A 22788-nucleotide genomic window follows, 5' to 3' on the forward strand; every position below is an offset into this window, starting at 1 on the left:
GGAGTTTTGGGGGGGGTTGGTAGCGTAGCTTATATAGATGGCTGGAGACGGAACGCAGCGTGGTGCTAGGGGTCTGGCGACGAAGATTTTGAACTTTCTAGCTCGAAAGTGGTTTCAAGTTGAAGTCCAAGCCACCAAAACAATCTCATCAGAAATCTCTATCTACGAAGACACCTCCAAAAGTATAGTAGCATACGCGTCCCACTATGTGCGGATATCTTCTCCTCACCCACGGCAGGACTGGCGCTAATGAAAGAAAGTGCTTGCACGTCTCCACTACCTGGGTCTATGAGAACCTGCAGCTGCAAGGGTCCACAAGAGGCTGGCCCTGAGGGACAAGATTTCCCACCCACCGGAGCGGGTGATGCCTGAGGTACTGCATCATTCAGAGTAACCCTAACTTTCTCGGTGGCGTAAGTATTCCACGTCCCTTTCCACGCTCCGGAACTACATTTGACCTACATTGACGTGACTTCCCACGCTGCACGCTGCACGCTGCGCGAATATCCCAGTATCAAGACAGGCTAGAATTTGCATTTGGAGCACTGCCCCGCCCGCTCAATCGTGGGTTGAATGTTGCCCTCTACTTGGGGTAACTTCGGCCGACCCCACTCTTGATACTCTCCGACCCCCGACTACCGAGTCCCGACAATAACCTCTGATTTAAGGCCTACTTGAGAAACAACGCGTGTGCGATCAGCGCTTCATGACGCGTTCATCATCTATGCTTTACACCGATCAAGCAGACAGGGTTTGAGACAAGGTTCTAAGCTTAAATCTAGTATTAACGCCCGCTGATCACTACTAGTTCGGTCATATCTTCAGGTATCGCCGGTCACCACGGACATTTGACTCCAACTCAACAGGGCACGACACAGCCCCGGAAGTCGGTGAAAGCAGTCATCCAGGACCTTTTTCCATTCCGCAGCTCAATAATGCTTAAATGTGTGCAATGAAAAAGAGTTCATCACACATATATGAATCATCGCCACGCCGCAGACTGCACGGCAACTCAATAACCAGTCCAGGGTTTTTATATCTTTCGCTTGTAGCGTATCCCCGGCTCAGCAGTCATGCTCGACATTTTGCCAATGCAGATTTGATATTCCCTGAAGTTGCCGGAGCTCTTCCATTCGACATGTCCCACTGCGCAGGTGAATATATGATGCCTTCCTGCCAAACCATAGAGACCAACTACGTCGGCGGCCGAAGGCGGTGAGCTGCCTAGCCAATGAGAGGCCAGGCCCTCGTCACGACCCTTGATCGAAGTAAAGAGGTCAAGGTCAAGTTGACTGTGGGAACAGGGAACAATGGACATTAGCGAAATGTTGGCCGGTGGCAGCGAGGATGGAACCCTCGAGCAAAAACTCTCCTAGACTGAGCCAATCTGTCAAGTGATATGAATAATTCGAACACTCGGTCCCGTCTTCGACGAAGTGATTTATGCTGAGGTCGGTCAGTTCGCCCCTACTATCTCTTTCGTACCCCTAAATGCTGACTTGCAGGGTGGCCTGTGAGAATTAAGATGTTCATTTCCTATGGGTCCGAGGGCAGCTACATAATGTGACTTCTGAGTGCAAGTTGACGTGGACCCATGCGAGCCCCCGGGAACACTGGCATCGGCCATCGACTGAAAATGATACTATGTTTCAACAGGACGCGAACGCTGAGCTACAATATTATCAGGACGACTGAAGGGTGGATGAGGAGGGTATCAGGCAAGTATACGATATTAAGAAAGCTCTTTGTACTTTCACTATCAGTTTGGTCTGAAGAACTACCACACCTGGGACTGACAAGGCCGGTCTTCCATTGTACTTACTGCTAAGGCCCTACACCACGGGAAGCCTCCATCGACAGCACCAATTGTTCTAGGGTATTACCTTCCCTAATTTCCTCCTCAACGCCTAATCTCATTCTCTGGGACCAGCTCGTCAATGGATGGCGATGGAATATAGTACCGGGCAATTACTGGTGTACAGATCGTCCCACAGTTATCTACATTGCGTTCAGCGCACTATAGTTTTTTTCTCTTGTTGATCTTTCCGGCCACAACCTTATTCAGTGATAATTGATCTTAGAAACAAGGCCCTAAAATTCAGGCAGAACAATAGTCCAAGTCTCTATATACGGAGTTAAGTCTAGGAGCATGATTACATATATCTTGAGGGATACTTTTTTTGGTGAGTGTAATGGATATGCCGGTCGGAGATAAGTATGCTCACGGATGATCTAGTAGAAAAGGACATCCCCATTTACACCCAACCATTTCAACAGGGTCTCCCATTTTTGCTGTGGGGATTTTTTTTAGCTGAGCTATTAACCAGTGATAACTTATGGTATGTACTAGCACTACGTGCTCCTTCGGTCCCGCCTTGTGTGTTGGGCCCAGATTCTCAGGGTTTCACTGATTCCACCTCAACATGAGACTCAAGGTCAAGTCATCCAATGGCTCGTGAAGGACCTACCGAAGAATAAGTGCGACGTTGAGCTACGCTTGCTACTAGATAGAGGATATTGATCGTCAGGTCCAGGTATTTAGGGCGTCCTTCGGCTCTGGCCAGGCACATCTTCTCCAGCCCTCCTCTGTTGCAAAAGCCACCATCACCGATTCAATTGCGGGAATCTGTGGAAGTTTGAGTCTCGTATAATGCTTTGCAGTTGCTCTCCTCTGGAATAGTGATTTACTGGGATCAAGATCATGTTTACAAGGATAATACCTTTCTCAATATTCCTTGTATCTGAGTTTCTGACGAAAACGGCTAAGTGAGCTTCCCCGAATTAAGCGCGAGGTTGCAGCATGCCATCGATTGGGCTAGGTATCACTCCAGGCGAAGAAGGGTGGAACAGAACGGAGGGAGACCGGCGAGGGCACCAACCAACTAAGCAATGGATACAAAAATGAGAGTCAAAAGCAAAAACATACAACAGAAGGGATTCGCTGGTGGTCACCCACCCAACTACTAACCTCCCGGCGTGTGGCTTAAGTACGGCTGAGCGGACGGGAAGCCCTGTTTTCCACACCCTGTGGTCGTATGTGCTAGAGATCCATCTTGAGCGTAACATAATTTCCATGTGCCTGCTCAGTGACCAGCTGTCGGGGTCGGATTGCTAAGAGCTGTCGAGCTACAAATTTTGACCTGCATAGTAAGTTCTGATCCCGAATCGCGGCATCACCCGGCAATTAGGGCATGTTTATCACCACCTGCTATGGATCCCTGCATTCGTCTCTATACTTTGTTGACATATATGCTTGTAGTGGCATACGAACCGTTGAGTGGGGTATAAAGGCAATTAAGAGAATATCGTGATACGCAGACCTCGAGCTATGAGGTAAGCTATCACCAGGTTTTAGTGATACCAAATGGCCTCATGCAAACCATGGATCGCGGCGGGAAGATAAAGAAAATCAACCCGTATCCGTATGTCGCCAACGGAGCTCGAGCTCAGTGATCTCGTATTCGTGTCCACGACTCTTCTTTGTGGTCTAAAGATCTAGATCTAGATAAATGCTTCGCATCCCAGGCTACGAATCCATGGCGTCCCCATTCACAATATCCTTCGCTTGATTTAGCAGAGTCTCACCACCATGTCGCCGAGTATGTTGAACATGAGTACTATCCAGGAGCTCCGGGATCAGCTGCCGGACTCGATCGTTCTTCTCCCTGGCTCGGAAGAATATCGCGCCTCGATCAAGCGCTGGTCGGACGGTGCAGAGAAGCCCGCTGTATGTTTACCTATCCCAATTCCATCCGCCGACTGACAATAACCCCCTTAGGCCCTCGTTATCCTCCCCAGCACCGAGCGCGACATCTCCACCGCCATCACCTTTGCAAAAAAGCATGGAATGGACCTAGCAGTCGCAGGCGGCGGCCACTCCACATCAGGCGCTGCCTCCACGGCGGGCGGGCTTCTCCTCGATCTCTCGCGCCTGCGCGGGGTCACTGTCGATCCGGAGGGGCGCACCATCACGGCCCAGGGCGGTGCGCTGTGGGAGGACGTCGACACTGCGCTAGGCCAGCACGGGCTCGCGACCGTTGGGGGCGTGGTCAACCACACTGGCATCGGAGGCCTCACGCTGGGCGGTGGCTACGGGTGGCTGACGGGCCTGTACGGGCTGACAATCGACAACCTCCTTTCCGCGCGGATTGTGCTAGCCGATGGCCGGGTTCTGGCCACCTCGCCGACCCTCCACCCCGATCTGTTCTGGGCCCTCCGCGGCGCCGGGCATAACTTCGGGGTCATCACGGAGTTCACCTTTCAGGCGCACGAGCAGAAGAACGAGGTTTTTGCGGGCTTGCTGGGCTTCACCCCGGACAAGCTGGAGCAGGTGGTGGGGTTTGCGAATGCGTTGGTGGCCGATGAGGGTCTAGGGGGAGATGGTCGATCGGCCATCTACTGCTTCCTCGCAGTGCCTCCGGGTGCACCTCGGGGCACGGGGCCGACTATTCTCACAGCCGTAGTGTCGATCACGAGCGAGGAAGAGGCAAGACGGCGGTTCGCCCCGCTGCTCAAGCTGGATCCCGTCATGGATACCCTAGCCATGGTCCCGTATTGCCAGGTCAATGCGATGTTGAATGGGATCGCGGTGCATGGAGATCGGAAGAACACTAAGGGCTTCTCGTTTGCGATGCCGCTGCGGCCTGGACTGGCCCGCTCGGTGTTGACGGAACTGGGGGCGACGCTGCAGGAGGAGCCAGCCTGGGTGAAGTCATACATTGTGTTTGAATTCGGTAATCTCGGAAAAGTAGCTGCAGTCCCGCGGGGGGATATGGCCTTTGCAAACCGCAGTCGGTGTCAAAATGGGGTGGTGCAGATCTGGTGGATGGATGAGAAGGATGATGCGCGCGCCGGGGAGAAAGGGCGGCATCTCAAGGCGCTGATCACCACTGAGGCTGAGAAGAGGGAGGGGAAGGAGGAAGGAGGCGCGGTGGTGTACTCCAACTTTGTCGAAAGTGAGTTGACGATCACCTTTCAACATTAGATTGACTTATGCTGACTGAAGGTATGTACAGCTGGGGACCGCAGTATCGAGGAGCTATTTGGCGAGAATCTGGACCGTCTTCGCCTGCTCAAGGCGAAGTATGACCCAACCAACTTGTTCAATAAGACACATCCACTGGTGAGTAGAAAGGATGCGGGCCAACTTGTGTAAGAGATTGTATTTGAGTTCTCACTTTCTAGCTGTTTTCGATGTGTTGACGGATGCTTTACTCAACATATTCATTCAGCTCAGAATCGAAGGTTATTTTGCGCCTCTACCAAATCAGTAACTCCCTCCATGATGAAATGTGCAGTGAGTAGGGTAGAAATGCATCGGGTATGTTAGCGTATCAAGATAGTCATAATGGCCCATGGTTAGGGCAGATTCATCACCTCTCCAGTACTGTGAGGAATGACCGGGGAAAAGCTCTTGTTTTGACAAAGGTCAAATCAAAAATATTAGAAATCTAGAGCTCGGCGAGTTTATATCATGTTCACTGCATAGCTTATTCACATCTACATGGACACGAGGTCTAATTTCCTATACTCAGTGGTTGTACGTAGGTGCCTAATATGCGTCCAAAACTGGAAAAGATAAACAGCAGCAGAATATCCAAATTACAATACAAACTCGTTGACCACTTCTGTTTACCTCGGAATATAAAGTAAATCCAGTACCCTGCCTTACCTGTAAAAGAAAAAAAAAAGAAAAAGGAAGGTTGATTGAAACCTCTACTCCAGCCAAGGCAACCTAAAAGCATAAATAACCCATACTCGACTACGCTGATCTGCCCGTCGCCTCCGCCCTTACAGCGGTCACGACAGTTATGAGTAACGACGCCGATAGTTGATTTAGCTGTGTGCAGGACTGGCTCTGGTAGTCGTGTAGTCCTTAATGAGCTGAAAATATATAGTAGGACGGACAGGTCCAGCCTTCTAGCTTTCGACGGCAACTATACCACCACGCCTGCGTATACAGCTATCGCAACCCCTTTGTAGCACGTGGGCTTCCCATTGATTAGTTCGGGCCAATAACACTGCTCTAGGTCTGCAGGACGGGATTTAATCAGGTGTGCAGATCGTAGCACAGGGTGGGTGACCCCAGGTGGAGAACGGAGCTGTCCATTAGGTATGATATTATGAGGATGATCTTGGCAGCAACTGTGATGTCCCCTACAACTTGTACCATTCAGCTTCCACCCTCTTTATCCACAGTACCTAGAATTAGGAGTTGGACATTAAGGACCATTCAACCTCGATTTATGTTGCAGACTGTCAGCAAGCCCTACCAAGCTCCACTGAGCCCGCCCCACGTCTTCTCAGCCCGTGGATAACGCGACAGCCCCGACTCCTAGATTCTCAGTGCTATGCAATCTTACGCCAGGTGTCCAAGAAGTAAAAGCGACGGTGATGGGGGTGCTTCAGGGAAGTTGGAAGTTAGTGTTCAGCCAACGAAATCAGACACAACATCTCAGCTGCGCTTGCCTGTCCGGCCCCACATTCCAGAAACGAGGCTAAATTTCAAACACACAGACTAGTAACGCGCGCTGGACCCTGGTCTGCCTTGGCCTGCCTGGTCCTGCAGATTCGGCCCTCGCTTAGCATCTCCCGCCGGCAATTTGGAGACCCTGTAAACTGCCGACGGGAGCATCTCCGCGTGTCTCCACCTCAGCTAGGCAGAGTTGTTTCACGTCGTATCGTCCGCACACCAAGCACGCTATCTATGCATCTGCCGTCGGAGACGGGTCTCAGGCTAAAACGGACCCTGGTTCCCTCACGGAACTTGTGGGCGCCAATGCCGAGGCCCCTTCGCAGCCCCCGCCTCAATGCCGCCGAGGCTTCCCCGACAACATCACGCCAGGGTTCACCACTGATTCGGCAATGGGCCCTGCAGCCTTCAAACAATACTGGATGGGTCGTGGCCTTTTAGGAATCTCGCGCAGGGAGTCTAAGGTTTCATGGCCTAGACCGCCGTCCTGGCGTTCATTTATCCACTTTAGCCTGGGAGGGAAGGGGCTTTACCCTAGCGGGACATGAATGATGCTACAGAGCTAAGCAACGCGACGACCAAATTAAAATCAGGCGGAGGTGTACAGTAGATCTTATGTCTATCCTGCAGAATTGCTCTCATATGAGTACACTTGCCAGTAGGTAAGTACCCTGTAGGTGAGCTCTGAAGGAAGCGTCCGGCATCCGAAGCATTGATTACCTGGAACATGTGCCGAAGTCTGCCTTCTGGCCATGTAGAGCGTTTTGAAGATACCGTTGGCATGAATCATGCCCTGCTTCCAAGTCGTGTGCCAGATTTGGCAGAATACTCCCCGGATTTTCATGATACAGCCTAAGTCTGACATCCTCCGCTTCAATCGCGTTATCCGGCACGGGCTGATCCCATTCCTACCAAAACCTCCGGTGTGTGGGTCTAAATTCCACTTCTTTGATACACTAGCTTCGGATTTGAGTTGCTAAGTGTGCTGACTGTCTCAGAGTCTCCAATGCGGACAAGCATAGCATCCAAGCCGAGCCACCAGCTGCAGTATACATTTCCAAGCTATAAATCTCGCAACAGAACCCCTATCTCACTTACCAGCTCATTCGTCTACAATCGACCATCACAGCAAACCTTGCCCATCCTTGAAAATGAAGGCCTTTTACCTCCTGGCAGCTCTCTCCGGTGCCGCCGTCGCCCAGCAAGCGCAACTCTGCGATCAATACGCCACCTACACCGGCGGCGTGTATACCATCAACAACAACCTGTGGGGCAAAGACGCCGGCTCCGGCTCGCAATGCACCACCGTGAACTCCGCCTCCAGCGCGGGCACCTCCTGGTCGACGAAGTGGAACTGGTCCGGCGGGGAGAACTCGGTCAAAAGCTATGCCAACTCCGGGCTGAGCTTCAACAAGAAGCTCGTCAGCCAGATCAGCCATATCCCTACCGCCGCCCGGTGGAGCTATGATAACACTGGCATCCGCGCGGACGTGGCCTACGATCTCTTCACCGCTGCGGATATCAACCATGTCACTTGGAGTGGCGACTATGAGCTTATGATCTGGTATGTACCGTCCTCCTGAAATCAACCGCGCAGCAGGTCATTAGCCTGGAAGTCGAGTCTAATATCTGAACTTGTTCGTCATCAGGCTGGCTCGCTACGGCGGCGTGCAGCCCCTTGGATCCCAGATCGCGACCGCCACGGTCGAGGGCCAGACCTGGGAGCTGTGGTATGGCGTCAACGGTGCGCAGAAGACCTACAGCTTTGTGGCCGCGAACCCGATCACCTCGTTCCAGGGCGACATCAACGACTTCTTCAAATACTTGACGCAGAACCACGGCTTTCCCGCCAGCAGCCAGTATCTCATCAGTAAGCCAGTCCCAACCTCTCCCCTTGTCCTTGGTCGATTTCCGTCTGTGGGAGAGCTTTGATATCTAACTGACTGGACTGCATAGCGCTTCAATTCGGCACCGAGCCGTTTACGGGTGGTCCCGCCACGCTCAATGTCGCGGACTGGTCCGCCAGCGTACAGTAGTTAGGGTGGGCTGTTAACAATCGCAATGCGATGGCTTCACTGGGGCACTGGAGCGCTCATAGGAATCTGCGATTGGGTTGCATGTGGCAAGCTAGAATGTTCCAGGTCAGCCCTGGTTCAGACCTACTGCTCTCTGAAGTTACCTTGCTTAGATCTGCTCTCCGAAAGTTACACCCAATGAAGAACCCACTTCCAGCTTCACGATGAAGGTAATCCCGTTCCCGTAGCACAGATGATCATTGTCCTCTTACGGTTTCTACTTATCCATTCTGACCATACAGGTCCTCACTCGACAGAGTAAACATACTAGGAAATCATCCAGCTCGCTCACTGATCTAACACAATCCCTAGTATGGCCTCAATTTCCATCCAGATACAATTTATAGTCCGGCTTAGATGATGAGATAGAAGCGCACAGTCCGACCACTTTAAGATTCTATCTCTAACCCCAAATGTATCTATGTATCTATTTACACCATTCGTGCCCCCGTAACCCGAGCCTGAAACCCCATTTTCCCAACTGCGTCACTCCCTCACCGCGTAGCAGCCTTTGGCCAGCTCGTCCGCCGCTTGGCGGTGACATAGAAATTCAACGGCCGAATCAACTGAAACTCAGGGTCATACTCGACCGTCTCCAGCCCCTCACGGGTAAACTCATACCGATACACCAGCTCAGACAGCAGAACCTTAACCTCGAGCAGAGCAAAGTTGAACCCGATGCAGCCGCGCGGGCCCGTGGCGAAAGGGATGTACGCGCAGCGGTGCCGCTGCTTGACCTCCTCAGTATTCCAGCGATCCGGATCAAAGCGGAAGGGATCCCGCCAGACGTCCGGGTTAGTGTGGATGGCGTACAGGGCGGGGATGATCACGCTATCCGGGGGCAGGCGGTATCCGCCCGGAAGCACGACGTCGGTTTTGGTGGTGCGGCCGGGCTGGAAGGAGGCGTTGTGGAGGCGCTGGGTCTCCTTGACGAAGTTGTCGAGGTAGGGCAGACTATGTGCTAGCTCGGGGGTCCAGGCTGTCTCGTGGGAGATTTTGTGGTCCACGAGCTCCTGGAGGAGCCGGTCCTGGGTGCTTGGGTAGGTGACCAGGCAGTAGACGAGCCAGGATAGAAGCGCGGAGGTGGTCGTGAAGCCTGCACCGGTGACGATCATCATGTTGGCGAGGATGAGGGGGGTCGGAAAGTGCTCGCCTTTATCGTCGACCCCGTTGAGTAGGTAGTCGACGACGCAGGAGGCTTTCAGGGCGGCTTCGTTGAGTGGGAGGTCCTTGATGCCCGACTCCGTCGCTTTGTCGATGTATTCCTGTAGTAGGGTGTAGCAGGTCCGGCGGACCTCGCGGAGACGGGCTGGGTCGCCGAAGGGCAAGGAGCGGTACCAGTTGCCCCGGGCTGTGACCTTTTTGTTTAGGGAGAGGAGATCGGCGATGTTGGTCACGATGGGGTGCAGCGGGGCGTCGACGCCGGTGAAGTGCTCGAAGTCGGCGTTGAGCGCGAACTTGCCGATGGTTTGGGAGGCGAGCTTGAGCATGTACTGGTACACGTTGAACGAGCTGCCCTGGGCGTCGAGGGCGTCAAACACGGAGAACGAACTGCGGACGCACTCCTGCATCAGCGGGGTGTAGTGGCGCACGGCCTTGGGGCCCATAGCCGGTGGGAGGAAGCGGTGGGCCAGACGCCAGTTCTCCGTCTCTGTGTCTCCGATAAAGATGGCGGTGTTGTCCTTGACCCCGTAGAGGGGATGGTTCTCGTTGATGTTCTTGGTGAAGTAGATCGACTCCTGCAGTGCGATGCTCGCCACCTCGGGGTCGTCGGTTAGGTAGGTGGTTTTGCCCATGTTGGTTGTCTTGATCACCGAGCCGTATTTGCGGAACAGTCGGTAGTGGTTGCCCAGATGATCGGGGAAGATCTCATAGAAGCTGCCTACTAAAGGCAGGCCCTCTGGTCCTTGCGGGGGCTGCACTGCTCGGCCATTGATGCGGAGTCCGATGTTGAGGGGAGTTGAGAGCACGTCAGTGACTGTTTCGAGGGTCCGACTGTCGGCCAGCGGGTGGAATGTGATACCTGAGGACAGGTGTTAGCGCAGCTGTGTAGCACGGAGGGTCATTTAAACAACTTACCCAGCGGCTGGACTACATGTAGGGCTAGACCAACTGCTCTTTTAAGGTCTTCAATCTTCCATGAAGGCTGCACAGCTACACCCTGCGCTGAGGCATCGTCACCGATAAGATAGAATGTCTTGAGCGACATATCCACAGCCTGTTAAAAGCCTTGTGAGGAGGGCCTTTCAGAAAGGTATCGGGGTTCGGTGTTTGCAGATAGGTGAAGCCAGGATTATACCGGCGTGAAAAACGGGGGCATTGATTCTATGTCTTTATATAAAGCCGCTGTTGTTGTGTGTACGCTGTGTCGGACAGAGTGTGTAAATCAAGCTGCAGTGTCTGAAGCGATGAGTAAGCTATGAGCGAACCATTTACTTGAATTGCCCCCATTCCGATTCGTCATTGGTGTGGAGACGTGCGATCATTCACGGCCGAACTTCGCACGAGGTTCGTACGAAGTACTTTCGAAACCCGTTCGGTATCCACTATCCCGGTTTCCTAACAGTGGCAATCGGCAACATTCCCATTCGTCGAGGCAGAAGATCTTGAATGGCTGACACTGCCCTAATCGATATATGAGCAGTAGAACCTCGCGTTTCTCACGCCATAAACGCACTTGACTGTTCCTTCCTATTACTATCTGTTATCGCTGATCGTCAATTTTCCTCCGTCAGCCCTCATGGCATCAACCACATACACCCTCGAGCAGGTTAGAAGCCATAACAAAAAAGACGATGTCTGGATCATTTTGCACAATAAAGGTATGAACTCTCGCAGCCATGTGGCCGTTGACAACCTCGATACTCATACGTCTAGTCTACAACATCACTACCTATCTCGATGACCACCCTGGTGGTGTTCCTGTCTTGCTAGAAGTGGCTGGCTTAGATGCCACCGAGGCCTTCGAGGAAATAGGACACTCGGACGAAGCACGCGAGCTTCTCGGGCCATATCTGGTCGGGGAGCTTGCAGCTGAGGTATATTTCTTGCGCTTCAAGTCTAACAGAGTTGTCTGACCGAACTGTAGGACCAAGCCGAAGCCATCGAGGTGTATCGTCCGACCTTCGAGAAAGTCTCCCAGGCCGCTGCAGTCGACGTGCGCAAGCGACAACGCTCCACCCTTGGCCTTCTAGTCAAATCGCTCCTCGCGGCCATTCCTCTCGGTCTGGCTGCCGGACTGGGCTATGGTGTATACAGTAACGGGCTCGAGATACTGTGCCAGCCTCACCTGTTCCTCCCGCGTCTCCTCCAAGATATCCATCTTCCCTCCGGGGCAACCTCCAGATCCTCCTTCTGGTCCGGGGTGGGCATTGGCAGCGCTTTCCAAATCAGTCTGACCGGCGCTCTCACCGTCTGGCTCTCCACCAAGCTCGATGTCCAAGAGAGCTTCGCATCCCACAAGCCCTACCGCCCCTCCCGCTCCGACACCCTAATCCTCAAATCCGCTCTCAAATCCACCGGCACTCTTCCCCCCATCACCACCCCAACCGCCACAGCCACGCACCCCCTAGACCCCAAGCAATGGCGCAAGTTCCAACTCATCCGCAAAGACCTTATCGCCCCGAACGTCTACCACATCGTCTTCGCCCTACCCCACCCAGACGACCGCCTCGGCCTCCCGACAGGCCAGCACATCGCCCTCCGCGCCAGCATCAAGGGACAGAGCGTCTCCCGCTCCTACACCCCGATCTCCAACAACAGCGACCTGGGCCGCATCGAGCTCCTGATCAAAGTTTACGACCAGGGACTGATGACGCAGCACCTGGCCGCGATGGCCCTCGGCCAGGAGATCGAGATCCGCGGACCCAAAGGCGCGATGAAGTTCACGCCGGACTTCGCCCGCCACATCGGCATGATCGCCGGCGGCACGGGCATCACTCCCATGTATCAGATCATCCGCGCGTCGCTGGATGACCCGAGCAATGAGATCGAGATTACCCTGCTGTACGCGAATAACACGGAGGGGGATATCTTGCTCCGCAGGGAGCTGGATACCTACGCTGCGAGATTCCCTGAGCGTTTCCGCGTGGAGTATGTGCTCTCGCGGCCGGAGGGAGAATGGGACGGAAGGAAGGGGTTCGTGACGCAGGAGCTGATCCAGGAGGCGTTCCCGGCGCCGGCGCCGGATACCCGGGTGTTTCTCTGTGGGCCGCCGCCGATGATTGAGGCGATGAAGGGCAACTTGGTTGGATTGGGGTATCAGCCGCCTGGGGTGGTGTCGAAGGCTACGGATCAGGTGTTTCTGTTCTGATGTGCGTGTGAAACTGATTTTCGTGTTTCTTGTTTGTCGTTGGCTTTTGCTATGTCCCTGGAAGCAAGACTTCGATATCGCCTTGGCCTGGATTTAGAGATAGAAAGAAAGAAATTGTTTGCATCAGGCAAGAATGTTCAATAGATAATGCTATGTCTAACTATCAATCAGAATTTTTTTCTTTCGACGCGTTAGAAGTTACGGCTTCAATTAACCTACACGAGCTAGATTGCTTCTTCTACATCTTCTCGTAGGATATATATGTCAAGTGGTATTCGAGCGCTAAAACTTGCCGACGCGAAGCTTGTCTCTGTCTTCTAAAACCAAGGTCACTCAGAGGAAGAAATCAAATAAGATGTATCCTTTTAGATAGTAAGTAAGAGCTCTACATGCTGCTTCTATTATCGAGACTAAGAAGTAGTCAACCCTACTGCGTCCTGCAGCAAATCCATGTCATGTGACTAGATCTACTGCCAGGATCCCCGGCTGCACCCGAGCCAATCGGAGAGCAGCGGACGTGATCGGGGCCCACCGGCCGAAACCTAACAACGAACAGCCATGAATGCTCTCGGAACCCAACCCTCCACTCCCACGAACGTTCTTCACTTGCGGCACGGTAAAGAGACAATGACCGACGCAGAATACCCTTACGACACGAGGTTGGTGAGCGAGTTGCTCCGGGACAAGCGTCGGACCCGCACCATCCGCTCCTGCTTCCCCTGCCGCCACCGCAAGGTCCGGTGCAGCGGCCAGGTGCCCTGCAGCAGCTGCGTCAAGCGCAATCACCCGGAGCTCTGTCGCATGCCGACAGCTTCTACACGTGTTCTCCCAGCCGACAGAGAATCAGATGCTCAGAACATTCCGAGGCCCCCCGAACCCGAGCCGGGAGCTGTACCTGCCGCGTGGAATCCAGCTGCAGCCATTGCGCGGCTAGAGGCCGTCGAGCGGCAGATTGGTGAGTTGAAAGAAGAGTTTCGGCGCATGGCACCAGCGTCCGAGTCTCATCCAGCCTCACCCTCACTGCCGGTGTCTGAGAGTTCAGGCCCGGTGGAATCGGAAAGCCGACAAAAAGCTCCAGGACAGCAGGTCGTCGAGGAAGCAACGGGCGCCACGATCTTCCTGGGGCGCCATGCCGACTTTCCCAGCGTGCTGGGGTGCCGGGAGCCGCAGCTGGCGCAGGAACAGCTGCTGCAAGATGCGATGATGGATGACGGGGGGGTGCCCCGCGCGTATCCGTTCACGGGGCTCTGGGGCCCGCAGGCAACCAGCCGAGAGGTCTGCGAGACGTTGCCGGATGATGAGGATATCCTTCGGTAGGCATAGCCCCAATGCAGTGAAATTTTAATTTTATGATGCAATGCGGCTGACCAACTCAGATACTGGCAAGCGTACCAGACCACCGCATACCCGTTTTACCCGGTTCTGGCGTCGATCGACGAATTCGGAACGGCGTTGATGGACTTTCTGCAACGACGCACGCAGCTGGCCGCCTCAGACAGATCCAAGCCGGACAAGGCGCCGGACTCGTCGTGGCTGGCGCTTCTGTTCGCTATGCTGGCCTGCGGGGTGCAGTTCGCCGACGACCCAATTCAAGAACGGGATCTGCGTTCTAGAGTTTTCTGTCCGTCTGAATCCTACTCAGTAGGCTTTCCTTAACTAACAGGATTGCAGTGTGTTCATCCTTCCATTGCCTACGCCTGTCCAATTTCTTCAGCCAGACCAACCTGGAGCAGATCCAGGCGATGGCGCTGATCGGGCACTGTCTACGGAATAATCTCGACACCAACAGCGCCTGGATCTTGATGGGTAGGTTGTCCACGCCCACAGTATCATTTCCAATGAAACCAGAGTTAACTCAAGCAGGCGCAACCATGCGTCTCGCGCAAAGTATCGGCCTCCACGACGTACCAGCATCTGTTCCAGCTGCCGAAAAACCACGCTGGAGTAGACTATGGTAAGCCCCCCGCCGCCGACGTGTATCTTACCGCACCGCACTGACCACAGAACAGGTGGACCCTAATCCAACAAGACTGTTTCCTCTCCTTCACCTACGACCGACCGCCCAGCGCCCTCCCACCCACTCCCGGCAGCACCACCGCACCCCCATGCCTCTCCCGACAAGACCCCAAGGGCGGCCTAACCTTTCAAGCCAGCAGCCTGCGCATCTGCCACCTTGTCCTAGCCCAACAACCCCTAACAACACCCGCGCAAGCCCTAACCGCCAAAGACCAATTTCTCGCGCTCCAAACCTCCGCCGCCCGTTTCCTCACCGACAAACGACACTGTGCCACCCTCCAGCAACACCTCGAGCGCCTCGCCTTCCAAATCCACCTCGGCTACGTCATCTGCCGCATGTACCGGCTGTATCTGGATCTGTCCGCAGCCCGTGATCCAAAGATTGTAGAAGAGTGTATGGAGACGGCGGCGCGGGTCGTCACCGCGTTTCTGGATTTGTACCGGCTGTCCAAGCCGGTTTGTCGGTCGTGGGCGTTTGTGCATAATGCGGTGAGTTGTGCGGTCACGCTACGGGGTTTGGGGGTGCATCATGGTCAAGCTGATGGGGTTGGGGAAACGGGGGCAGCGGACGAGTTGGTGCAAAGGCTTGTGGGGATGTTGCGGTTCGAGGCAACGGGGTCGGAGTGGTGCGATGAGGATACGAATCGGAGGCATTTCGGGCCGTATTCGCGGGCGCTGAGGGCTTTGTTGGAAGTTGAGGGGGGGCGCGAGGGAGATGGGGGAGAGAGGGTGGGGTTTTGAGTGGGTTGGTTCAGTTCGACACGAACCTTGGGATTGAGCTATCATCGTCGAGTTATATTGTGCAGTAGAATGAGTGGCTAGCTTGGCCTTGTGGTAGCGTAGTGCTGGGCGCAAAGGACATTGAAAATTGCCCGGACAAAACGATGCCCTAATTTGAATATCTTTCTTCATCCGCTTGATGCATCCCGTGAAGTTCGTCTGAGGTAGCTTCCTCGCTGTCACTTCTTACACCAAGGTAACACACTAACTGTCATGCTATGATGTCACTAGATTCCAACAAACGGAAATGCGGAAAGTTGGAGAATCGGGCAAAACCAAGACAGGCCAAGCACTTGCATTCCGTAGGTTTGTCATACTAGCAGTCCTCACCCGTACCGCAATGGGTGCAGATCACGTTTCACCCGCCCGTCGATCTGGCTTCGGCAAACCGGCTTGGTCACTGCGGAGTGGGAACGTTCAAGACTTCTCCGAGCGTCTCCGAGCGTCTCCGAGGTGTATCCGTTATCAGTCCGATCAGATTTGAGCGAGTCGAAACCAAGTTTGAGATCGGATATGTGCGGAAAAGACTGATCATTGCGATCAGGTTTGCCGTGACAAGATTGAATAATTCACCTGGATATGGGACGAAAATTGAAAAACCCCTTGGGCAATGCTGTGCAGTAATATAAGTACCCGTGCGGCGACAAAAGTACATTTCAATCATTGTGCGACAGATCAAAGTCACACTGATTGAAACATGCCCGAAACCCCTATGCAACGCCCGATTACCATCCTAGGCGCCGGCGTCCTAGGCAGCCGCATCGCCTCCGCCCTCCTCGCCGGCGGCCACCGCGTGCACATGCGCGACCCCTCCGCTGATGCCCTCACCATTGCAGCCACCTACATCGATGCCCACCGCGCGGAGTTTGAAGCCCTCCTTCCCGCCCCGGTCTCGACGGGCCTCGGAGACTACCAGGTGTTCACCTCCCTCGCCGACGCCGTCCGTAACGCCTGGCTCGTCATCGAAGCCATCCCCGAACGACTCGACCTCAAGATCGCCATCTTCGCCGAGCTCGACGCCCACACCCCGGGCGACTGCATCCTCGCCTCGAACAGTAGCAGTTTCAAGTCACGACTCATGATCCAGAAAGTCCAACCCGCGCGCCGCGCCCGCGTGCTCAACATGCACTTTACCATGCCCCCGGGTATCCGCTCAGTGGAGCTGATGAGCTGCGGGGAGACTGATCCACAACACTTCGCGCGGTTGAGCGAGGTGCTGCGCGGGTGCGGGCTGATCCCGGTGACGGCGCGGCGGGAATCGACTGGGTGCGTTCTTCCCATACTTGTATACCTGCTCAAAACAAAAAGGAGTGGAAGGTTTGCTGACATAATGTGGGGACAGATTCATCTTCAACCGCCTCTGGGCGGCCATCAAGCGGGAGATCCTACTTATCCTGGCGGAAGACGTCAGCTCCGCGGCAGAGATCGACACGCTGTGGACGGAGATGTTCCAGCAACCGCACAGCCTGCCGCCGTGTCGGCTGATGGACCAGATCGGACTGGACACGGTCGCCTTCATCGAGGACAACTACATCACCGAGCGGGGACTGGACGGGTCGATGACCGTCGACTGGCTGCGGGAGCACTTCCTGTCGAGGGGGAAGTTAGGGCTCAAGAGTGCCGGTGGCGGGCTGTATGGGCCTTCCGCCACGCCGGCTGTCCCCGCTACCTCGTCGTCGTCGCCGGAGTCGTCCTCCTCGACCCCAGCGCAAACCCTCTACCTCCTAGACGTAGGCCTCGGCGCCAACGTCTCCGCCGCCACTCCCCTGTCCCAAGCCGGGCGCATCCTCTCCTTCAACCGCACCACCGGAAAAATGCACCCGCTAGTAACAGGCCAATCCCTCCCCGACGGCATCGCCTACTCCCACTCCGCGGGGCGCATCTTCTGGACAAACATGGGCGCAGCGACCTCCACGCACGACGGATCCGTGCACTCGGCCAACGCCGACGGCAGCGCCATCCGCACCCTCATCCCGACGGGAAAAGTCCACACGCCCAAACAACTCACCCTTGACGAAGCCGCCCGCAAACTCTACTTCTGCGATCGCGAGGGGATGGGCGTGCATCGGTGCAACTTTGACGGGTCGGGGCATGAGATCCTGGTCCAGGCCGGCTCTGAAGCACAGAAGGGGGACATGACGCGGTGGTGCGTTGGGGTAGCTCTCGATGTGGTAGCGGGGTATGTGTACTGGACGCAGAAGGGGCCCAGCAAAGGGAATCAGGGCCGGATTTTCAGGGCTGGAATGGAGATCCCCGCGGGCCAGACGGCGGATACGCGTGACGATGTCGAGGTTTTGTTGGAGGGGTTGCCGGAACCGATTGATTTGGAGGTTGATGCACCAGCTCAAAAGTTGTATTGGACAGATCGTGGGGAGCATCCGGTCGGGTGTTCGTTGAACGTGTTGGATCTGGGGGATCGAGGGGCGGGGAAGAAGGTGTTGGCGAGGCATTTCCATGAGCCGATTGGGTTGTGTTTGGGGGAGGAGGGGGAGGTGATTGTGACGGATCTGGGCGGAAGTGTTTATTCGGTGAAGGAGGGACGGAAGACGGTGCTGTGGCGGGATGAGGGGTGTTATACTGGGATTGCGAGGGGTTGAGTGGATGGTGACAGAGATTGTGGTATTTTGGGTACTGTAGATAGGCATAGACTGTTTGCTTTGACCCTGGTTGGAATTTATCACTCCGTTTCGCACGCTATCTGAGTTTAAGAGGGGTTTGCACTGTGGATAGGAACCATGTTTAGAAGAATCTCAAAACACCAGACATGATAGGGTGATGTAGACCTAGGAACTGTGGCTAAGGTGAGGTAAGATGGGACTGCACTCTAGAACAAGACCATAATGCGTACCAGGGTCTAATTCCTCTCCGTGCCAAGACAAATTATAGCTCTCATTGACCAGCCACAGCACAATCTCCAGAGTCAATGGCAGGCAACAACCCAATGAGAGTAATTCGCGCTCGACGCGTCACAAGTCTAATTAATATACGACCAAGAGCTGAAGTTTGTTGACCTCACCAATTCACTCCAGTCACAATGGCTCCAACCATGGACGAACCACCTAAGCCCTGAGCTTCTGACCACCGGCGGCATACATTTACAGTGCGTGGCGGTTCGTATATCCGAGACCGGATCTCTGGATCCAACCTTAACCCGGGGATCTGGGCCAATCTACCCCACACTTTCCACTGATCTTTCTTTCATGCAACACAACTTTATCAAGTGTGGACTCATCATGCCACCGCTTCACCTCGTATACACCGCGATCCTTGCAAATGGGCTCGGAACTTTGTAGTCATGATCCCTTGACCCAACCCACAGTTTGTTAAAAGCGACCGTGATGCCTGCCTGTATATAACCCTCCATATCCTCAGTAAACTTACCCACCAAAATCCCAATCCTCATAAACCACAACATACGACCACAAGCCCGATCAATCCACATCTCAACCCACCTCCCAACACCCCAACCTCCACCAAACCAAAACAAAAGAATGACCCCTCCAAAAACCCCAGCCTACATCACGCGCACCCAAAACTGGGACCCAGCCCGCGAGCACCCCGCCCTGGCCTGGATGGAAAAATGCACGCACGCCTGGGACACGCGGCAGAGCTGGACAACGCCCTACACCGACTGGGTAACCACAGACTTCGTATTCGTCAAACCCAACGGCGAGCGATGCACGGGCGGGCTGCCCGCGTGGGAGGCGATGCGGCAGGAGTACGCGGCGTTTGCGGGATCGCACCACGAGCCCAGCTGGGTGTGCGTGGTGGACTGTGAGGACGAAGGCGGTGGATGGGAGTTTGTCGGCGAGGGGACCTTGTTTATCGAGTTGCCCGACGGGAAACGCCCTGCTGACCGAAAGGTGCGGGATTTGGATGGGCGGGAGTGGGATCTGGCGGTGGAGAGCATGTTTCGGTTTCGGTTTGTGAGGACGCCAAGTACGGTAAATGAGGGGATTCGGATTCAGAGGTTCCAGTTTTATAGCGATAGTGGACCGGTGGTGGCGGAGATGTTGCGGAGGGAGATTGTGAGGCCGGAGGATTTGTTTGGGTAGGGTTTGGGTTGGGGGGTGTTTACATCGTGCAGTGGTGATTTATTGGTTTTGTTTGCAAGAGTGTTAGAATGGCTGAGGCTAGGAACTATCCGTGGCTCCTGTCATTGTTGGGTAATGTTAAGCAATTTCTGACCTTCGTGTTACAGACCTCTTGCGACTTGGTTTTTCCTCTAATACTTTGTTTGCTGGGCAAGGGTGCATAGCCTAACAAACTGGGTGGACTTCGTTCTATGTAGTGGATAAATGGAATGGACAACGGTTCGAGCTTTATACATTCATACTGCATGTGCTGATTTAGACAGAATAATGCTATATCTTATAGCATATACTAACTACAAGAACCAAATCATCTAGTGCAACGGCTGCAAATCATGTAGGCTTGGCGCCGGATCAAGATTGAGAGGGTGGAACCCCTTTTGTGGGGAAGATCAAAGGGCTAGCCTGGCACTCGGTAAGACACAGTGGAGTGAGCAGTCAAAATGATCCGCAGGCGGTGGAATGGGATATTTGCTGCGATATGAATGTAAGACATCGGGCGCTGTGAGCCTCTTAACAGTGTCTAATAAGGTGCATACGTCATACGCGGCTGGCGACGGCGGTCAAGAATCATCTCCCTCAGGAGCATCTACCTGTGCACTGTATCTAGACAAGCACCAGCCTGGGATCTATATCGATACACATCCATCCTCGGATGATACTTTCAGCCTCAATTGAATAACTCAAAACAATCTTGGAGGGCAGCCAAGCTAGGACCCCACCAGCTGTCAAACAGGAAGACAACATCACGTGATGGACAAGGCTGACTGGCCGATACGAGCCTCCCTCTCTCTTATTTCCCCTCCAGATCCCCCGAACATCCCCAACCTCACAGCCCAAAGCGTATGAAAACAGCCAAAAAATGAATCTTCCCTCCCCCTCCCCAACCCAGCACACCCTCAACACCCCCGAACTCCTCGAGCTCATCCTCACGCAACTCGACCCGCGCACGCTCCTGACCGCCGCCCAGTTAACCTGCCGCACCTGGCGCACCCTCATCCAAACCTCCCTCCCGCTCCAAGAAGCCCTATTCTTCCGCCCGGCCAAGCTAACCCCCGACAGCCCAAACAAAGACAGAACTGCAGTGAACCCTCTCCTAGCATGGGCCTTCCCGCCGTTCACCCCGCATTACACCCCGCCCGAGAACGGGTGGATCTTCCCCTTCCACGCGCTGGACTTCATCGCGCGCCCCGAAAAGCAGCCCGCCTATATGCGGCCAGAGGCCAGCTGGCGCCGCATGCTGGTGCAGCAGCGGCCGCCTGTCCGGTCGGTGGGGCTGTTGACTTCGTGTAGTGGGATGGCGGGGGAGGAGGTTTGTTTGGTTAGCTGGGTATGTTCGACCTTTTCTTCCATTCTAGCATACCGTTGCAGTTTTCTTGTTCCAGTGAGAGATGAAAATTCATGACTTGCTACTCTTGTCGGGGGAAGGATTGCTGCGATGTAATTTTTTTTTGAGCTAGCTGGGACAAGGAAACTAACAGCCCACAGAAGGCGCAACGTCCCGACGGACAAGCTGGTGACAGTGCCAACGACGGCCTGCGGATGGAAACGCTCTTCGAACTGCTGTTCTTCAACGAACTGTTGCCGTACAACTACTTCATCGGCATGGCCTGGGATCGCATCGCGCCGCGGCGGGCGGAGATTGACACGTATCTGGAGCGGTTGGGGAAGCCGGTGGTCGTGCCTGAGGTGTTGGTTTGTGTGTATGCGTCGGTCGGGTGCGAGGAGTCGGATGAGGAGGAGGAGTCGCCGGTGCGGGCTCTGCAGGGGGTGGTGCAGGGGGGGTATCACAGGGAGGGGTTGCAGCCTACGCCTATTGCTGGGAGGGGGCGGGGGTGGGTGAAGGGGGAGGAGGTGAAGGCTTCGGGGTGGTGGGATTAGGCTTAGGGTTTGTTTGGGTTAGGTTGGGTCGTGGGTGAGTAGTATGGGTGTATGAGCGTATGTGGAGTGTGGCGAGAAGTATGGGTGTCGGATGATAGAGCTTGTTTAGATAATTCTCCGACTGCAGTATATCATACACAACATATATGACAGCGGTGGCACAAACTCGGCTGATCAACCCATCCTCAAGCAAACTTACACCCTTCCCCCACCACACTAACCGTCGTCGTCACCGTCTCCACCACCACATCACCCCCCTCCCCACTCGGCGCAGCAGTCACCATCGCCGTCGTCAGCCCGGTCGACACCTCCACCACCGCCGCCGTGGGCGTGGGCACATTCCCGAGGGTCACAGGGTGGGCGTAGTCTGAACACCAACCAATAGTCTTAGGCACGATTCCAGGTTTCACGGTTTTGGAGGTCACGACGGGGACAACAGCAACGGGGATCGCGGGGGTAGCAGCGGGGAGGATAGAAGAAGCAGAGTGATCATGGTGGTGGTGGTCATAGTGATCGGTGTGGTGGTGAGGGTGCAAGACAGAGCTGGAACCGGTGGGGCTCACCGTGACATAAACGGTCTGCGTGGCCGGGGCCGGGCAGGTGGGGGCGGCCACCGGGGTGCGCGAGGGCGACGGCAGCCCCGGGAGAGACGAAGGGCTCGTAACGTCGGAGCAAGGCTGCACCGGCGGCGCGACGGTGAACTTCTCGCTCTGCGCGTAGATGATGTACACGTTGGTGCCGTTGATGCCGCTGATCTGGTAGCCCCACTCCGGGTCGGTGTCGCAGGGGATCTGCACGCGGTGCGTCAGGTCGGCGGTCGGGATGTCCAGCGCCAGGGGCACGTAGGTCGGCGGCCACGAGACGAAGTTCCACAGGTAGAGGCTGAAGTAGCTGGGGTCGGTGTCGACGCTCGTCCAGTTCACGGTGATGGTGGAGCCGGCCGAGTAGGTGGCATTGAGGCCCGGCTTGGTGATGCTGATCGCCGAGGCCAGCGATGTCAGCGACACCAGCAGTGTGGGGGTGGATAGACGCATGGTGTTGGGTGGACTGCAGTTCTGGTGCGGAGTGCGGTTCAAGTGGGTTATAGAAAGGGGTATATACAAAGAATGCTCGAGATGACAACAAGGCCTTTAGTCAGGAAAGATAGAATCGGAGGTAAAC

The 22788-nt window shown here is 54.9% G+C and overlaps 9 protein-coding genes across 9 annotated transcripts; 7 read left to right on the top strand and 2 right to left on the bottom strand.

Annotated features, from left to right (window-relative positions):
- Window positions 1-3589: 3589 nt before the first annotated feature.
- BO82DRAFT_407800 (FAD-binding oxidoreductase) lies at window positions 3590-5155 on the top strand (the record flags this gene model as incomplete). The annotated part of the gene is made up of 3 exons (XM_025639653.1): window positions 3590-3727; window positions 3779-4955; window positions 5016-5155. 3 exons carry the CDS (start codon window positions 3590-3592, stop codon window positions 5153-5155), a joined length of 1455 nt encoding a protein of 484 aa, XP_025485912.1.
- Window positions 5156-7623: 2468 nt separating this feature from the next.
- On the top strand, window positions 7624-8552 carry BO82DRAFT_396677 (glycoside hydrolase family 12 protein; the record flags this gene model as incomplete). The annotated part of the gene is made up of 3 exons (XM_025638857.1): window positions 7624-8036; window positions 8122-8342; window positions 8429-8552. The coding sequence occupies 3 exons, from the start codon at window positions 7624-7626 to the stop codon at window positions 8506-8508; spliced, it is 714 nt and encodes a 237-aa protein (XP_025485913.1). The 3' UTR covers window positions 8509-8552.
- A 464-nt stretch (window positions 8553-9016) lies between these two features.
- BO82DRAFT_409309 (cytochrome P450) lies at window positions 9017-10756 on the bottom strand (the record flags this gene model as incomplete). The annotated part of the gene is made up of 2 exons (XM_025639725.1): window positions 9017-10570; window positions 10627-10756. The coding sequence occupies 2 exons, from the start codon at window positions 10754-10756 to the stop codon at window positions 9042-9044; spliced, it is 1659 nt and encodes a 552-aa protein (XP_025485914.1). The 3' UTR covers window positions 9017-9041.
- Window positions 10757-11287: 531 nt separating this feature from the next.
- BO82DRAFT_298091 (uncharacterized protein) lies at window positions 11288-12859 on the top strand (the record flags this gene model as incomplete). Its single annotated transcript, XM_025631974.1, has 3 exons — window positions 11288-11369; window positions 11425-11585; window positions 11636-12859. The coding sequence occupies 3 exons, from the start codon at window positions 11288-11290 to the stop codon at window positions 12857-12859; spliced, it is 1467 nt and encodes a 488-aa protein (XP_025485915.1).
- Window positions 12860-13486: 627 nt separating this feature from the next.
- BO82DRAFT_323556 (Zn(II)2Cys6 transcription factor) lies at window positions 13487-15520 on the top strand (the record flags this gene model as incomplete). The annotated part of the gene is made up of 5 exons (XM_025632802.1): window positions 13487-14172; window positions 14236-14480; window positions 14531-14665; window positions 14720-14813; window positions 14869-15520. Coding segments are annotated over 5 exons (1812 nt in total), but the record flags the coding sequence as incomplete, so codon positions are not given.
- An 847-nt stretch (window positions 15521-16367) lies between these two features.
- BO82DRAFT_348797 (uncharacterized protein) lies at window positions 16368-18252 on the top strand (the record flags this gene model as incomplete). Its single annotated transcript, XM_025633849.1, has 2 exons — window positions 16368-16921; window positions 16998-18252. The coding sequence occupies 2 exons, from the start codon at window positions 16368-16370 to the stop codon at window positions 18250-18252; spliced, it is 1809 nt and encodes a 602-aa protein (XP_025485917.1).
- Window positions 18253-19146: 894 nt separating this feature from the next.
- BO82DRAFT_396679 (uncharacterized protein) lies at window positions 19147-19710 on the top strand (the record flags this gene model as incomplete). The annotated part of the gene is made up of 1 exon (XM_025638858.1): window positions 19147-19710. The coding sequence occupies one exon, from the start codon at window positions 19147-19149 to the stop codon at window positions 19708-19710; it is 564 nt and encodes a 187-aa protein (XP_025485918.1).
- A 658-nt stretch (window positions 19711-20368) lies between these two features.
- BO82DRAFT_359821 (uncharacterized protein) lies at window positions 20369-21208 on the top strand. Its single transcript, XM_025636664.1, has one exon. The coding sequence runs from the start codon at window positions 20609-20611 to the stop codon at window positions 21149-21151; it is 543 nt and encodes a 180-aa protein (XP_025485919.1). The 5' UTR covers window positions 20369-20608; the 3' UTR covers window positions 21152-21208.
- A 378-nt stretch (window positions 21209-21586) lies between these two features.
- Window positions 21587-22788, bottom strand: BO82DRAFT_359823 (GPI anchored serine-threonine rich family protein). The gene has a single exon (XM_025636665.1). The coding sequence runs from the start codon at window positions 22659-22661 to the stop codon at window positions 21813-21815; it is 849 nt and encodes a 282-aa protein (XP_025485920.1). The 5' UTR covers window positions 22662-22788; the 3' UTR covers window positions 21587-21812.

The sequence above is a fragment of the Aspergillus uvarum genome (assembly GCF_003184745.1).
Source record: "Aspergillus uvarum CBS 121591 unplaced genomic scaffold BO82scaffold_107, whole genome shotgun sequence".
NCBI lineage: Eukaryota > Fungi > Ascomycota > Eurotiomycetes > Eurotiales > Aspergillaceae > Aspergillus > Aspergillus uvarum.